The following is a 16,560-nucleotide window of genomic DNA, read 5'->3' on the forward strand; positions in this document are numbered from 1 at the left end:
GCCGATCAGGTCGGCAGTTCGAATCCCCACGACGGGGTGAGCTCCCGTTCCCCGGTCCCAGCTCCTGCCAACCTAGCAGTTCGAAAGCACGTCAAAGTGCAAGTAGATCAATAGGTACCACTACAGCGGGAAGGTAAACGGCGTTTCCGTGCGCTGCTCTGGTTTCGCCAGAAGCAGCTTAGTCATGCTGGCCACATGACCCGGAAAAACTGTCTGCGGACAAACATCGGCTCGCTCGGGCAGTAAAGCGAGATGAGTGCCGCAACCCCAGAGTCATCTGCGCCTGGACTTAACCTTCAGGGGTCCTTTACCTTTACCTTTACCATCAAGAGATAGGAACCATCATCTCCCTAATCTACAATATTTGGTGTATTATATGAAAACCATCAAAGAAACTCAGTTCCATAGCTTTTAATCAAGATTCTTAATACATTTTGCAACTTTAATGTTTTCTGTCTCGACAGAATGTGCTATTTGTTCATTTAATTGAATTTCACTTTTAATTTGTATATCCCCTTTCTATAGTGCTACACACAAGGCGGTTCCAAAATACATTGGCCACATAGGTTAAATACAAACAACGACAATAAAAATAAACATTAACATTAACACATTGGGGTCATGTATGAGGAAATTATTATTAGTAACATCTGAGAAATGATGAACATTTGAGTATGTTTATTACCCATCTGCTTTCAACAAATACGACCTGAATATATGTGTCAATAACTCTTGGCAGATTATTATTATATTTGCTGTGCTGCTTAAGTTGTTTAGGGCAGGCCACTAACTTGTAAAACTATTTCTGCATTACAGCCGATGCCAACCTGATGCGCTCCAGTATGTTCTGGTCTCCCCCTCCCAACATCCCCAGCCTCTTCTACTGCAATTTCCAGGAAGATCCTCTCCACCTCTGTAACACCTCCTTGCAAAACAGGCTTCTACTGAAGGCTTCCCCCTGCCACCAACCACTATCAAATTGCGGCAGGACAGCCTTTTGGGCATAGCTGCCAAGTCTCGCGTATTCCCCGGGAAACCCCCGTTTTTCCTGCTGTCCCCAGCCGAAAAAACAGATTTTTTTTGTTTTCCCCCGGGTTATTCTGGCGCGGCAGCCATTTTGGAACTGGGCGGAGCATGCTCAGAAGCGACTTTTGATGATGCTCTGCCCAGTTCCAAAATGGCTGCAGCGCGACTTCTGGTGCGGCGGCCATTTTGGAACTGGGCAGAGCAGCATCAAAAGTCGCTTCTGAGCATGCTCCGCCCAGTTCCAAAATGGCGGCAGTGCTACTTCCGGTCCGGTCCCTTATTTTTCAGAGAGGAATTTGGCACGTATGCTTTTGGGCAAGTAGGCAGGAGAGGCAAACGCCAACAGATGGCATTTTACAAACCTAATTGGCAGGGTGGGTGGGTATGTGTGGCCCCCAATAGAAGGCTTTTCACAAGCCAGAAACAGAAGCCCCATACTGCAGATTGGCAGTTCCTCGCCCTTGTTTTATCTCCCTCCTTTTCTACTGTCACCTCCTATCCGACTTTCTAGTACCACACCTTGGCCTTCTCACCTCCACCCAGAATTCTGCCACCAAAACCACCCGTCTCTTTTCACCTTCAGACCATGGAAAAGCCTTCCTGAAATTCTCATGGATCCAGCAAAAGGTCCCTTTCCTTACCATAGAAGCCAGCAGTGTCGCTGTTCTCTGTTGCCTGGAGGTTTCCTGCCATCTCAGATAACGCTGCCCTTTCTCCTTGCTGCTTCTCACAGCTAAACCTCCCTCCTAGAACACTTATCTGTGCTTTTCTCTTTCTACAAATCTTTCTTCAAAAACACCTGTGATGGCAAAGCCAAGTGTGTGTGACCAGAGTAAGCGTACACTCCCTATTAAACTCACCCGCCATCTTTATCCCCCCTCCCCCCCCATTTCAAATTTTAGATTGCTAACTGCTCGGGCTGAGGACCCGTCTTTGTTACTCCATAAAGTGCAATGTCGTTATATGGAAGTACACATATATTTAAAGGCACTGATAAGCACTCTCGCTTTGACCCTGTCTGATGCAAGAAACGGACCCTGTTCTCTCCTCCCCTTCCACGACTTCAGTCAGGGCGTGACTAGGGTCCAGGGTTGCACCCGAAGCCCCATTTCCAACCTTGATGTGTTGAGCAAAAGGAATGATGGGTGCTATGTGTATGCATTGAATTTCCTTCATGCTTCCATTGAACATGCGGAGACCATAGCTGCCAAGTCTCCTGTTTTCCCCGGGAAATCCCCGTTTTCCCAGCTGTTCCTAGCTGAAAAAACGGATTTTTTTTGTTTTCCCCCGGTTTATTCTGGCGCGGTGGCCATTTTGGAACTGGGCAAAGCAGCATCAAAAGTCACTTCTGAGCATGCTCCGTCCAGTTCCAAAATGGCGGCAGCGCTACTTCCGGTCTGCTATTTCTGGCCCGGTCCCTTATTTATCTGACAGCAACTTGGCAGGTATGGCGGAGAATGGGAGGAAGGCACAGCAGGCCTTGCCCAATCACTGAACATTACAGAGGGAACAGTTACAGAAGATCTACGTCACCACTGATGGGTGTGTAGTTCTTCTATGTACTAAAGAAGCAGGACCTTCCTGCTTTCTTGACAAAAGATGGTCTCCTTTTCCTAGCCAATAAGGGTAAATGACCCCCAATTTCAATGAGACGTCTAAAATAATACCAATGCTTAGCTTAGTCCAGAACTCTGCAGGTTGACTGCCGAGCACACAGAGGCCCCTGCAATTCCAAGAGCGGCCCCCACTGACTTATTTGCACCATACTTCCTCTGACAAAAACCAAACTCACACATGACTTACAAATAAATGCCCACAAAATTAAAACAATCCTAAAAATAAAACAAAGCTAATGAATAGCAGCAGTCTTCAGTGCAAGGGGCTGTTAAACAGTTGAAGTTTGTTGGCAGAGGTTAACTACTAATAATTACAAAAAAATACTATACTGTGTGTGTGTGTGTGTGTGTGTGTGTGTGTGTGTGTATATATATATATATATATATATATATATATATATATATATTCATTGGGTGCAGTGCATTTGAATCCTAAATATATCTAATGTTGCCAAATATATATTTCTGACAAGACACCAGCTCTATAGGTTTTCATTGAGAGATTGTTAAACAAGTATAGCAATCCTTTTTTGCGTAAATTCAAAGGAACATTGCTTTAACAAAGCATATTTAATACGGGGTGCATAAAAGAGAAGGAAATCCCATCAGATCCCATGAAAGCAGTAGTAAGTAGAAGTAGTAGTAGAAGAAGAAGAAGTAGAAGAGGTAGTATTCCTAGCATCACACCAGTCACTTATTATATGAATAGTTATGCTTGATTTTTCCCCCTCCAAAAGCAAATTCATCCACTGTGACAACTTCCAAGATGTTAAGGAAATCTTTCTACATAATCGGTTAATGGTGGCATGTTATGGAAATGCCTTCCCTACTACATGTCTTACAGTCTGGTCATTTCCCCCAAACGAGCAAATGCACGTGATCTTTTAATCTGCTTTAAAAGCACAATGTGTCTCTTGGGAAATATAAGCAACGGGTTCTTCCAACAAAAATGGAGCGGCTAAAAGAAATGCTTCACTGATTAAGTGTATAGAATATGAGGACAATATTAGAACGAGACTCTGGTGGAGAGACGGCTTCTCTCACTTTTTCTAGTCAACGAGAGATCTCATTCCCAAAGCCCAGTGCAACAACCATGTCAAGACATCAGCAGCTGAGGGTTAATGATTATATTACATATGTTTGCATGTAACAGCCGATCTCCATGATCAGCATTCCTCGCTCATCTTGTTTGGTTGTGCTGTCTGGCAGGTGCTGGGAGGCGTGAATACAGATGGATCACTTATCCCAAGCTTTAGGTCAAAGAATCGGGTGGAGGTTGTTACGCTGTAGTTCCTGGTGTAGGTCTCCTGCACTGGGTAACAGTCTTTGACTGTATAAACGCCAACCCAGGTTTCAGCTGTAACAAAGCACAAAGTATGAGTTTATATAGGGGAAGCATAGATAATTTTCAGCTTTTCATTATGCCAACAAGAAGAAATCATTCCCCCCCAATGAAGGGTTAATGCTACAATCATCAAGCCCGTTTGGTCTGGAAATAACTCCCATCAGTTTCTGTGGGATTACTTTGCAGTAATCCTTGGGAGGAATGTAGCCGCAAAAGATACAGAGACTCGCTTTAAATTTAAGCTGTTTTTCAACTTAAAAGTCAATGCTAAGTGAGCTCTTCTTGGATCTGCTGAGGGTATAACCATGGACAACTAGAACCCTGGTTACAGGTAGGTAGCCGTGTTGGTCTGAGTCGAAACAAACAAACAAAAATTCCTTCAGTAGCACCTTAAAGACCAACTAAGTTTTTATTTTGGTATGAGCTTTCGTGTGCATGCATTAACGACTGTTAATGACTGCAATTGGTCTTGCAGGGGGAAAGCAAGGGCTGAGGTGCTAAGGAAAGCTTGATCATGTATAATGAGATAAGAATCCTATTTCTTTGTTCATTCCAGGTGGCTCCATGGTTTTAAGCTTGCTAATGAGTTGCAATTCAGCAACTTCTCTTTCCAGTCTGTTTACTGTTAACGACTGTTAACAGTCGTTAACAGTCATCAACAGGTTTACCACTCCTATCAGCCCATCACCCATTCCCATCACCCCCACCCCCACCCTCTGAATATACATAAGGGTCTGGTGGATTCTGTTTCAGTGTATCTGACAAAGTGTGCGTGCACACGAAAGCTCATACCAAAATAAAAACTTAGTTGGTCTTTAAGGTGCTACTGAAGGAATTTGTTTTATTTTGTTTTAACTAGAACCCTGGTTACACGCAGGCATTGGCGCTCAGAGATTCGGGCGTGCCCCAAAATCCTATCTTCTCACAGCTACTTACAACTTATAAAATCATTTAAAACCATATCAAACGTCAAACAATACACCACCACCAACAACAACAACAACATTTTTCCCTTCTCCATTTCCATCACCCAGCCTCTCTCTCTCTCAAAAAGAGAAAAGGCCCCTCCCAATTTATTTATTAACCAAAGTATGCTTACATTTCCTAGCTGGCTTTCTGTCAGACCATTCCTGTACCATAATTTGGTCCCCGGGTCCTCCAATGTAGTTCTGATCTTCGTAGGTTGAGTTGTCGGGAATATCGTAAGGATCCCACGGCTCAGTCAAGGCAATCTTGGAACACAGCTTTGTCACTTGCTCAATCTGAAACATCACCGAGTCTTTATAGAGGTAGATATATTCAAAAAATCTGAAAGAAGCAGACCAAGAGCAAAGGTGTTGTTGTTGTTTAGTCGTTTAGTCGTGTCCGACTCTTCGTGACCCCATGGACCATAACACGCCAGGCACTCCTGTCTTGCACTGCCTCCCGCAGTTTGGTCAAACTCATGTTCGTAGCTTCGAGAACACTGTCCAACCATCTCGTCCTCTGTCGTCCCCTTCTCCTGGTGCCCCCAATCTTTCCTAACATCAGGGTCAAGACCAAAGGTAATACCTGTGAATTCTTGGGTGGGCATCATTAGGTGACAGATTGTGCACATCGACCCAGGAGATTTAAACTGGCTCATGGGAGCCCTTAGGACTGTAGTTCTTGGGGGGGCAAGGGATTTCAAACAGGAGAGTTTAAACACCATTGGCAAACTACAATTCCAAGGAGTCTTGGGTAAACCCATGGACCAGCCAGATGGGTGGGGTATAAATATCAAATTATTATACAGTGGTACCTCCGTTTATGAACACAATTGGTTCCAGAAGTCTGTTCATAAACTGAAGTGTTCATAAACTGAAGCAAACTTTCCCATTGAAAGTAATGGAAAGTGAATTAATCCGTTCGAGATGGGTCTGCGGCGTTCGTAAACTGAAAATTTGTAAACCGAGTTTCCACTGTAATTATATATAATTGCTGCTTACTGCATTAATATTTGCATTTATGCTCTGTGAGTTTCACCTGAAAAGAAGTACATAACTGTTTTCAATATATACATAACATTATCTGTTAATAACGCTTCCAAAAATATTCACAAGCAACTGGTGCCCAAACACACAGACTTCCTTTCCTATTATAGACTGGCTAAAAATACATTTCTATTTCAAAGAAACAAAAAAGTCTACTTTTAATTGTATTAAGGAAGCAGGTGTGAGTAAAAATCAAGAATGACACATTTATTTTTTCACCCAAGGACAGGCCCAAGAAAGAATAGCAAGGGGGACAAGACCTGTAAATAATATTGGTTTAAAAATATAGCCTGTCGCTGTTACAAGCTCTCTCTTGGTCAGGAAAAGGTCAGTGAACCTACTGAGCGTGTTTAGATAACCCTAAGCAGATTTAAAGCCCACTTTTATTATTTTCCAGATGACACGAATTCAAAAGCAAGTCAGGTAAAACCGAAAGAGTGAGGCATGCACCGCACAGATGCAATTATAAGCCTAAATAGTAGCAGGAAACTAGGAGGAAATGTCAGTACAGTGGGGAAAAGTTCAAAGACCTGCTCTTGGAATATCCAGTTGCAAAAACCCAGTATATTTTAAGACCGCTCTGTTGGCTACTTTTTAGAATCTACTAATAAAGAAAATGGCCTCCCCACTCTAACAACCTCTATTTAGGCTGGGAGAAAATCAGAAAGAAAGAAAAGATGTGGAGTTCACTCTGATTCTTTTATCTTGGACTTGGATGTAACAAACAGCCTGAGTGCCCCACTCTGTTCCATGGAAGTGCTCACAACGGCAGCTTTAATAAATCTAGTTTCCTATAGCAGAACTCTTTCCACACTTACCATTTTATTGTGGTATAGTTGCTGTTTGAGCCAACATTCAAGAGAGCAAATTTGCAGCTCATTGCCTGCCCCCTTTTGTAGCAGTCTGCTCTTACCGGTATTAGAGTGTGGGGTTTTCCTTTCCAGAAGAATGGCGGGTTGTTCTTGAACCAAGAAAGGTTCTGAGGCTGCAGTCACATCCCTTAGATGCCTTCGTGTTCCTTCAGTCCACAAATGTCCGAGTTATGAGCATGTCCACGGAAACAACACTTTCATTTCTTTTTCTTTTTTTATTACAGTGGTACCATGAGCGCGCAACCCCAGAGTCGGTCACGACTGGACCTAATGGTCAGGGGTCCCTTTACTTTACTTTACCTTGGTGGTACAGTGGTACCTTGGGACGCAGGTGGCGCTGTGGGTTAAACCACAGAGCCTAGGGCTTGCCGATCGGAAGGTCAGCGGTTCGAATCCCCACAACGGGGTGAGCTCCCGTTGCTCGATCTCAGCTCCTGCCAACCTAGCAGTTTGAAAGCACGTCAAAGTGCAAGTAGATAAATAGGTACCGCTCCGGTGAGAAGGTAAACGGCGTTTCCGTTTGCTGCTCTGGTTTCGCCAGAAGTGGCTTAGTCATGCTGGCCACATGACCCGGAAAAACTGTCTGCAGACAAATGCCAGCTCCCGTGGCCTTTAAAGCAAGATGAGCGCCACAACCCCAGAGTTGTCCGCAACTGGACTTAATTGTCAGGGGACCCTGACAAGTACCTTGGTACTTGAACGACTTGGCTCCCAAACAAATCGGTTCCTGAACGCTGCAAACCCAGAAGTGAGTGTTCCGGTTTGTGAATGTTTTCTGGAAGCCGAACGTCCGACGTGACTTCCAATTGAGTGCAGGAAACTCCTGCAGCCAATCAGAAGCCGCACCTTGGTTTTCAAACCATGTCGGGAATCGAATGGACTCCCGGAATGGATTAAATTAGGGAACCAAGGTACCACTGCATTATTAATACTTAGTGTTACAGAATTCTAATCTTGTGGGAGCATAAGAGATGTGCCTGCCCAAGTTATGGTGAACCTGGCTACTGTGCTGAAATTTTGTCTTCAGCTAAAAACTGCTATTGTGGGCAAAACGTGGACTCAGTGCCATTGACTTCACCTGCCACTCATCTCCTCTGAACTGGCCTTGCAAACTGGAAGGGCAATGGTGCAAAGCAGGCCACAAACTACATCCATCAACAGAGTACCCACATAAACCATGACTATGTTTGTGCACATGTCACACAAATGAAAATATTGACGATCCATTCTGGATCTTCCACAAGTATCAGAATTTTTGTGGTAGAAGAAGCAGAAGAAGAAGAGGAAGTGAGGGTTTCCCCGTACATTGTTCTCAATGCCCCTTCCACTATCTCCGTTCCTATCGTCATAGGTTGGCCACACATGTGCCCCATAGCTGCCAAGTCTCCCGTATTCCCCGGGAAACCCCTGTTTTTCCGGCTGTTCCCAGCCGAAAAAACGTTTTTTTTTTGTTTTTCCCCGGTTTATTCTGGTGTGACGGCCATTTTGGAATTGGGCGGAGCATGCTCAGAAGCGACTTTTGATGCTGCTGTGCCCAGTTCCAAAATGGATGCAGCGCGACTTCTGGTGCGGCGGCCATTTTGGAACTGGGCACAGCAGCATCAAAAGTCACTTCTGAGCATGCTCCGCCCAGTTCCAAAATGGCGGTAGCGCTACTTCCGGCCTGCTACTTCCGGTCCGGTCCCTTATTTCTCAGGCTGGAACTTGGCAGGTATGATGCCCTGCTCCAGCTCAGAGGCAGCCATATTCTTAGGTTCAAGAGAAGAGGGTTGAAGCACAGCTGTTAGGTACCCATAGCACAGAATCCTCTAACTACCTTCAAGCCAACTTAATAAGCAAGATAAATGGTAAAATGGAGAGTTGGGGAGTTAAACAACCAGTCAAGTAGAGGAAACTGGGCTGTAGACAGAGCTACAGGGTGAGGAAAAGCAAGGGAGACCTCCATTGTCCAGTCCTACCCAACAAAGTACACTCCAATCTGATACAGCCCCATCGGAGAGTGTAACTATAGAAAGCATATTTTGAGCGAGTGAAGGTTGTTGAATACCAGATTTAATTGTTTTCATCCAGTGATAATTAACAGTTTTACTCATTTTTAGCAACTGTATATTTCTCATTCATGTGCACAACAAAATACACTTCATGGGCCTGAGAGCTGCAGACTAGGTTTTCTGATCACCACCAATATTATTTTTCCGCCTCTGCCTGAAGAGTTGAGCACCTCTTTTGAGGTTTCTTTCTGACAGATGCTACAGGAAAGGACATCGTTGTATCTTTCCCTTGAGCTCTTTTCGGAGAACCTGACGCCTTCGGAATCCTCGCTCCAGATTCAATTTCAGACACATTCCTCCTATCTCCCATATTTCCCACTTCAATCAAAAGGCCGCAGGCAACCTTTAAGCATCTCACTCTAGGTCTTCCAACACCTGCTACTATTTACCGCCTTCAGTTCACCACCCTTTCTAGGGGGAGTTCAAAAATCTATATTTACTGTGTTCCCTCTCCAAATATAAGGCGAAGACCATTTACTATAATCCCACCGCTCAAACCATCCTAAAGCAAAATGCAAATCTGAAGACTAGGTGATTTGAATCAATTGGTTCAATCGGTTTTGGATTATGCTCTTATTAAACAGAGCTAAAAGTTAAGAGTGCCGGCAATAAGCTCAATCTGTTTTTTTAAAATCATGAAGAGTGCAGGTCCCAATACACAGTGTGTCCTGAACGTAGCTTGGGATGGCTAACTTGTTTGGCCTGAAAGTTGCGTTCTCCTTCGGAGGGCTGCATGCAAGCAGTGGGTACTGCCACATTCTTCCACACGCTGTGTGCATACACACGCATGTACAAGCACACATGAGGCACTCATTACCCAGTTGATCCATGCAGATCTGATGAGTGTTGCAGGGAAAATCTTCATCCCCGCAAGGATGCTGGGCTGGGCAGAGAGGCCATTATTAATTTTGTGGCTGCCACCGAAATCAGTGGGGTTGGGGGGGATTTGGTTTGGGGCTGGATTAGGCCGCCAAATCGGGGCTTAGCTATCCCTGGTGCAGATACTGATTTCCATCTCTAAGTTTTTATTTTAGAGAGAATAGTGTGGGTTTTTCATTTCAGATGAAACCTGCTTGCCCTGCAGTGTGTAAGTAAGTAAGTAAATAAGTAAGTAAATTTTTATTTATACCCCGCCCTTCCCAGCCAAGACTGGGCTCAGGGCAGCATAAGGTTACCAGATTGTTTTCAATGAATCCGGGGGCACTTTTCAACTTCCATGGATTTTGTATGGGGACTGATTTATAAATCCGGGAACTGTCACCGGGAAACGGGGACATCTGGTAACCAAGGGCTAACATCAAATATCAAATACATTAAAACACAATCAAACGATTAATTGTTTGATTCAGGATAAAATTGTTAGAATCAGGATAAAATTGATTGTTTGATTCAGGATAAAACTGTTAGAATCAGGATAAAATTGTTAGAATCAGGATAAAATTAAATTACTGCCCACGAATTACAACCATAGGGGTTGGGAACCTCAAGTATTCATCAGGGCCAACTATCCACGTTGGTCCCACGTGAGCCGATAAAAGGGCCAAGGAGGTAACTTACAGGGTCCCATAAAGGGGGGGGGGGAGAGAGAGAGAGAGAGAGAGAGAGAGAGAGGTTTGCTTCTGCTTTCTGGCTGAGACTAGTGGCACCTCTCCGAAAGAACAGGCTGCATGTTGCAAGCAAGTGGTAACTTTCAGAAATATCATATTTCTTTCATTTTACCTCCAGAACCAAGCCAGGTCAGAAAGAGTGTGTGTATGAGGTGAAAATCCATCACATATTTGAATGTTGCCTTTTGTGATATACTTCCCACGCATAGAAAACGATCGTGTCAAGAAGGCTAGCCAGAAATCTCGACAGAGATTTCTACAGAGGCTGCCACACGTAATTCCCCCACATGCCCCTGATATCCTGAGAGAGCAGTACAATACGATCTTTTTGTCACCTTGTAGACCAGCCCTTTCCCCAAACATTATACTGACCTGAATATTGTTACAGTGGTGCCTCACTAGACGAATTTAATTCGTTCCACAGGTCTATTCTTATAACGAAAAATTTGTCTAGCGAATCCCATAGGAATGCATTGAATTTTTTTTTAAAAAAATTGCCCATAGGAACGCATTAATTGAATTTCAATGCATTCCTATGGGAAACCGCGATTTGCTAGACAAATTTTTCGCAAAACGAATTTGTCTAGCGAGGCAACCTCCGCTAGAAAAATCCTTTCTTTAAGCGAAAATTTTGTCTTACGGGGCATTTGTTAAGCGAGGCACCACTGTACTTGGACGTCATCCGAGGATACCAGAAAGTTACTTGTTGTAAAGTAAACACATTGTCCTATAATGCAGTTACCCTGAGTGTCACACTGCTTCAACAACCAGTAACCAACAATTACACCTCCCCAGAGCCAATCTATATGATCAGGAGAATAATTGATGGAGACTGTATCACTTAGAGACGCGGGTGGCGCTGTGGGTTAAACCACAGAGCCTAGGGCTTGCCGATCAGAAGGTCGGCGGCTCGAATCCCCATGACGGGGTGAGCTCCCGTTGCTCGGTCCCTGCTCCTGCTAACCAAGCAGTTCGAAAGCACGTCAAAGTGCAAGTAGATAAATAGGTACCACTCTGGCGGGAAGGTAAACGGCATTTCCATGCATTTGCCAGAAGCGGCTTTGTCATGCTGGCCACATGACCCGGAAGCTGTCTGCGGACAAACGCCGGCTCCCTTGGCCTATAGAGCGAAATGAGCACCGCAACCCCAGAGTCGTCCGCGACTGGACCTAATGGTCACGGGTCCCTTTACCTTTACCTTTTACTGTATCACTTCAAGCTGCAGATAGAGCTCAGTATGTTTGAACAATCCACCTCACAGACAAAAGAAACTGCACTTCAGACCTACAGAGGAAGACAAGGCAGAGGAGAGGCTGAACCCTTCTCCCCGACATACTGGTTTTCAATGTGAAGGAAATGGGAGAGCATTCAAACATGCAACTCAACCTACAGCTTGGTAATCTTTTCCATGATTCTGCTGATTGTATAAACTGTCCCTTGGCGCTAAAGAATAATGTTTCATTCAACTGCCAAACAGTTTTAAACATTTGGGTCCCCTCAATTCTGCACTAGCAGGGATGCTAGTATTCTGTTTCCTGCTCTTTCATGGTCCTTGCTACAAACCAATTCATATATCTCTACCAGACTATGTGCCAAGCCAAACTGACTGATGTTGGAGAAAGCAGTGCCAGAGAGCTGGCAGATCTTCCATTAAACTGTGCAGAGTTCGTCCCATCCTTGAATGCTTAGCTGGACAATGGCCAGAATGACTCAACATCTCCCAAGATCAAAGTTTTCTAGAACTGACTAGTATAATGATCAATAACGCTGCTCTTACCAAGTTACTTTTTCCCCACCCCTTCCCAAACTGAAGTGAATTAAATCTACCACCCACTTTTCAATCATTGTTTGCAACGGTCAAGAAGGAAGTTGTGCCATCAGTTCACGTCACTTCAATTCCCCGCTTGATTTCCCCACCATTCTGGGCTTCCAACAATGGAGCCTCTGGGGTAACTAACTTCTAGCAACCATACTACAGATCTACAATTTGGGAACCTGGTGAAAGTCAAAAGAGGGCCAATGAAAGATCAGCTGCTCTTGAATCATCTATTCAGGCACGTCCAACAGGTAGATCGTGATCTACCGGTAGATCACTGGACATCTGTGGGAGATTACTGGTAGATCATTGGCTCCCCCAAAGAAGCTGAACAACTGTGGCTCCCCTAAAAAAAAGTTCAACATTTTACCTCCTCCCTGAAAAAACTCAACTTTGACCCCAACCCCCCGCAAATGGGCCTTCCTTCTAAAAAATAGCTCAACAACGTTGACCTGAACCCCAAAAAAGGGAGTAGATCACTGCCAGTTTTTAACTCTGTGAGTAGATCACAGTCTCTTGGGAGTTGGCCACCCCTGATCTATTTCATTCTTGGATTGGTGTAAACCAGACATGTTCAACCAGTTGACCGCGATCGACAGGTAGATCCCCGTTGATCCTGGTTGATCACGGGATTAAAAAAGCTGGGCAATGAATGTCTCCGCCCCCTGCCCCCCTCACTCTGTCCCTCTGTTGTGTCAAGGGGGTGGCGTTAGGCATTTTCTCTTGGCATTTGGGTATATGATTAGTGTTTTTTGCGCTGGGTGCATTAGTTAGCGGTGGTTAGTTTTTGGTGAGTGATTTATATCATTTTCCCTTTACAAAGGCACAACAGCTCTGGTCAATCCTCCTCAGAAAAGCTCAACAACTCTGGTCAATCCTGAATGACAATGGGTAGATCACTGCCAGTTTTGTTATACTGGAAGTAGATCGCAGTCTCTTGGGAGTTGGACGTGCCTGGTGTAAACAATAGTTTTCTGAACCAGAACTGTATACCTGAAGGAGCATCTCCACCCCCATCATTCTACCTGGACACTGAGGTCCAGCTCCAAGGGCCTTCTGGCAGTTCCCTCGCTGGGAGAAGCCAAGGTACAGGGACCCAGGCAGAGGGCCTTCTCAGTGGTGGCACCCGCCCTGTGGAACGCCCTCCCATCATATGTCAATGAGATAAACAACTGTCTGACTTTAAGAAGACATCTGAAGGGAGCCCTGTTTAGAGAAGTTTTTAATATTTGATATTTTATTCTGTTTTTAATCTGTTGGGAGCCGCCCAGAGTGGCTGGGGAAACCCAGCCGGATGGGCGGGGTATAAATAAATTATTGTTATTGTTACTGTTATTAGTGATTTTAATAAAGGAGAAACTGTTTGCACCTTTTTATAACACATCCTTAAATTTAAGCAATTTAAGAGGCACCTGCTCACATACTGTTTGTTTTGAGAGGTACCTTCTGCTCCCCAGACATTTGCTGTTATATTTTCACCCTGCCATATGGTGCTTCCTTATCAGATCTGAAGGAGGACTGACACAAGTATGTCCGCAGCTTCTAGCTGTAGAGGCTTGGGAGGGAGGGTGGGGGGAACAGGCTAATCCTAGCCCTGACCCTTCCTGCTTCTGACCAGCCCATCACATTCTCAAATCACCAAGTTCAACATACAGCAGTTAATTATTCCATGAAATTTAATTATGGATTTTTAAAATAACACTCTGCTTCTAAATCTGATTTACTGTGAACTGCTTTGAGAACCATTATTGTAGGAAAGTAGTCTATAAATGTTGTAAAAACAAACTGCTTTGAGTAGAAGAGAAATATGCTAAATGTCATAGTCATATATTAATGTGTGATGTGATTGGATTGACTCAGTTTTGCATCCTATGCATTTCTAAGTATCTATTAAATTATCAGAAAAATGTTCTGAATGGAAGAACTGTAGAGGGAAAACATGTGGGGAAGGAAGACAAGTACCGTAATATACTTCAGATTACGCTGCAAGAACAATAGGCCTCTTCCTTGCTTGCTGCCTAGGGTACTAGAGATACAAACTCGGAAGGGGGAAAATGGGCTGGTTAATATTTTAATGTGTTGACTCTATCTCTACAATAGGTGGACTATTGTGGTTCTGGTCAAAAGTAATGGCACAAATATTTGCCATCATCATCATAAATCCATACATAGCCAAAATGGAACCATCCACACAGAGGCTTGCAGGAATCTCTAAGTTTGCAAAAAGAAAAAGAAAAAGAAAAAAAGGCTTTGTGTGGGGAATTGGGAGAGATCTAAGTGGTTTGTGGGTAACTAAACATAAAGCCCATTAAGTGTAGAGCAGGGTAGGCAACCTAAGGCCCATGGGCCGGATGCAGCCCAATCGCCTTCTCAACATAGCTGCCAAGTTTTCCCTTTTCTCGCGAGGAAGCCTATTCAGCATAATGGAAAATCCCTGAAAAAAAGGGATAACTTGGCAGCTATGCCTTCTCAATCCGGCCCATGGGCAGCCCGGGAACCAGCATGTTTTTACATGAGTAGAATGTGTCCTTTTATTTAAAATGCATCTCTGGGTTATTTGTGGGGCATAGGAAATCGTGCATTCCCCCCCTCAAAATACAGTCCGGCCCACCACAAGGTCTGAAAAAGGTTGCTGACCCCTGGTGCAGAGTCTTTCCAGTCACTTAGATCTCTACTGGGTGCATGGGTAAAGGTTGATGAAATGGAGTGTCCTGAGAAGGGGCGTCGGTGGCTGGAATCCAAAACAGGAGGGGGGAAACACACACGCACGCGCGCGATTTGCTGCAAACTGCGCTTGTCAACAACCTGTTTCACACCCTGCAAGATCTCAGCGACCCCCGTCACTGAAAACACTGCCTGCGTTTCGGGGGCTCCACGGGAACTCCTGCGCAAAGCCCTCCCCGACTTAGGAGTCTTCCCGAGCTACATTCCAACGACATCCACCCAAATTCAAGAAGCCTGCAGAGAAAAAGGCCGGGGAACTTGGTGGGCTTGTGTCGTCGCTGCTTGGCAGGGGGATCACGCATCATCCACACACACGCTCCCATACGCAAGGCAGCGGCAGGGGAGCCGCGATTGGCTGCTCGCAAGAGGATCCCCATCCCCACCCCACGGAAGGCGCGGCCAAGGGGGGAACAGCCCTCCCCGGAGGCTGCTGCGCCTCCCCCCCCCCCGGGAGCGCGCGGGAGAACCTGCGACGGGGCGCGGCCGTTGCACCTACTTCTTGCAAGGGATGAGCCCCTTCCTCTCCTCCAGGATCCGCAGGCGCTGGTTCTGGCCGTCGTAGGACACGGCCGCCCGGGTGTTCCTGCCGCTGCTGTGGTCGTACACCACCGTGCGCCCTTCCCACTGCAGCGGGGCCTGGCAAGGCACGGCCGGCGGCGGCGCGCTCGCGGCCGTCGGGGCCCCGCCAGCCAAGCTTAAGGCGCCGCCGAGCAGCAGCAGCGCCAGCAGCAGCAGCTTCCCCGGGAAGGCGCCCAGCGGGACCATGATGTCCCTGGCCGCGCTCTTCTGCAAGGGCGCCGGGCCGCTATGCCAGCCAGGGAGGTCTCCAAGTGCCCCTTCGGACGGCGGTCCCGGCGGGTCGGCTCGGCCTGCGAGAGAGGCTGGGGAGCGAGCCTGCTGCTGCAACCAGCCGAGGAACGGGAACTGCAGAGGGAGCCCGCGGCAGCCCAGACGGGCACCGTCTCTTTACCCAACAAGCTCTCTGCTTCCTCTGCGCCAGGGAAGAAGACAGAGCCCTTTCCACTCTCCTTCCTCGGCTTGGAAAGGCAGCAAAACGACGCTGCCGCCGTATTGCGCTTCCTAACGGCAGCGGAGTAGAAGCACATCTCGATGCTGCGCCAAGAGAGGCTCCGGGGCTCCATCGCTTCGCACGATTATTTTGGCACCGAAAGGGGTCCCGATAACTGATACCGTGTCGGATGCGCTATTGTCTCTGCGATTCGTTGGGCGTTCCTAATTAAACCATTTTAAATACCCCCCCCCCCCAGTATATAATCTGGAAACCGCATGTTGCAGAACTAAACCCAAATGTTGTTATTTCTTAAATTTGTATGTGGCCCTTCATTTGAAGATCACAGAGCGGTTCACAATATAAAAATACAAAATGAGAACGCAAAATAGACAATAAAAACTAGAACAAAAACGCACCAATAACAAGCATTCTTGGATGACATTCCCACAAACCCATTTCAAATGACATACATGTTGGAA

At 45.7% G+C, this 16,560-nt stretch overlaps 1 protein-coding gene across 1 annotated transcript; it reads right to left on the reverse strand.

Moving 5' to 3' along the window:
- Positions 1–409: 409 nt before the first annotated feature.
- On the reverse strand, positions 410–16,106 carry EPDR1 (ependymin related 1). Its single transcript, XM_035129944.2, has 3 exons — positions 15,566–16,106; positions 5,087–5,295; positions 410–3,999 (listed from the first exon to the last, which is right to left on the reverse strand). Exons 1-3 carry the CDS (start codon positions 15,832–15,834, stop codon positions 3,809–3,811), a joined length of 669 nt encoding a protein of 222 aa, XP_034985835.2. The 5' UTR covers positions 15,835–16,106; the 3' UTR covers positions 410–3,808.
- Positions 16,107–16,560: the final 454 nt, after the last annotated feature.

This window comes from Zootoca vivipara, chromosome 12 (genome assembly GCF_963506605.1).
Source record: "Zootoca vivipara chromosome 12, rZooViv1.1, whole genome shotgun sequence".
Classification (NCBI taxonomy): domain Eukaryota; kingdom Metazoa; phylum Chordata; class Lepidosauria; order Squamata; family Lacertidae; genus Zootoca; species Zootoca vivipara.

Coding starts and splice junctions, on each gene's coding strand:
- EPDR1 (XM_035129944.2), bottom strand. CDS start 15,834: ATGGTCCCGCTGGGCGCCTTCCCGGGGAAGCTGCTGCTGCTGGCGCTG. Junction 5,296..15,565: donor GGGCTCATCCCTTGCAAGAA/GTAGGTGCAACG, acceptor TGCTTCTTTCAG/ATTTTTTGAATATATCTACC. Junction 4,000..5,086: donor CAGAAAGCCAGCTAGGAAAT/GTAAGCATACTT, acceptor GCTTTGTTACAG/CTGAAACCTGGGTTGGCGTT.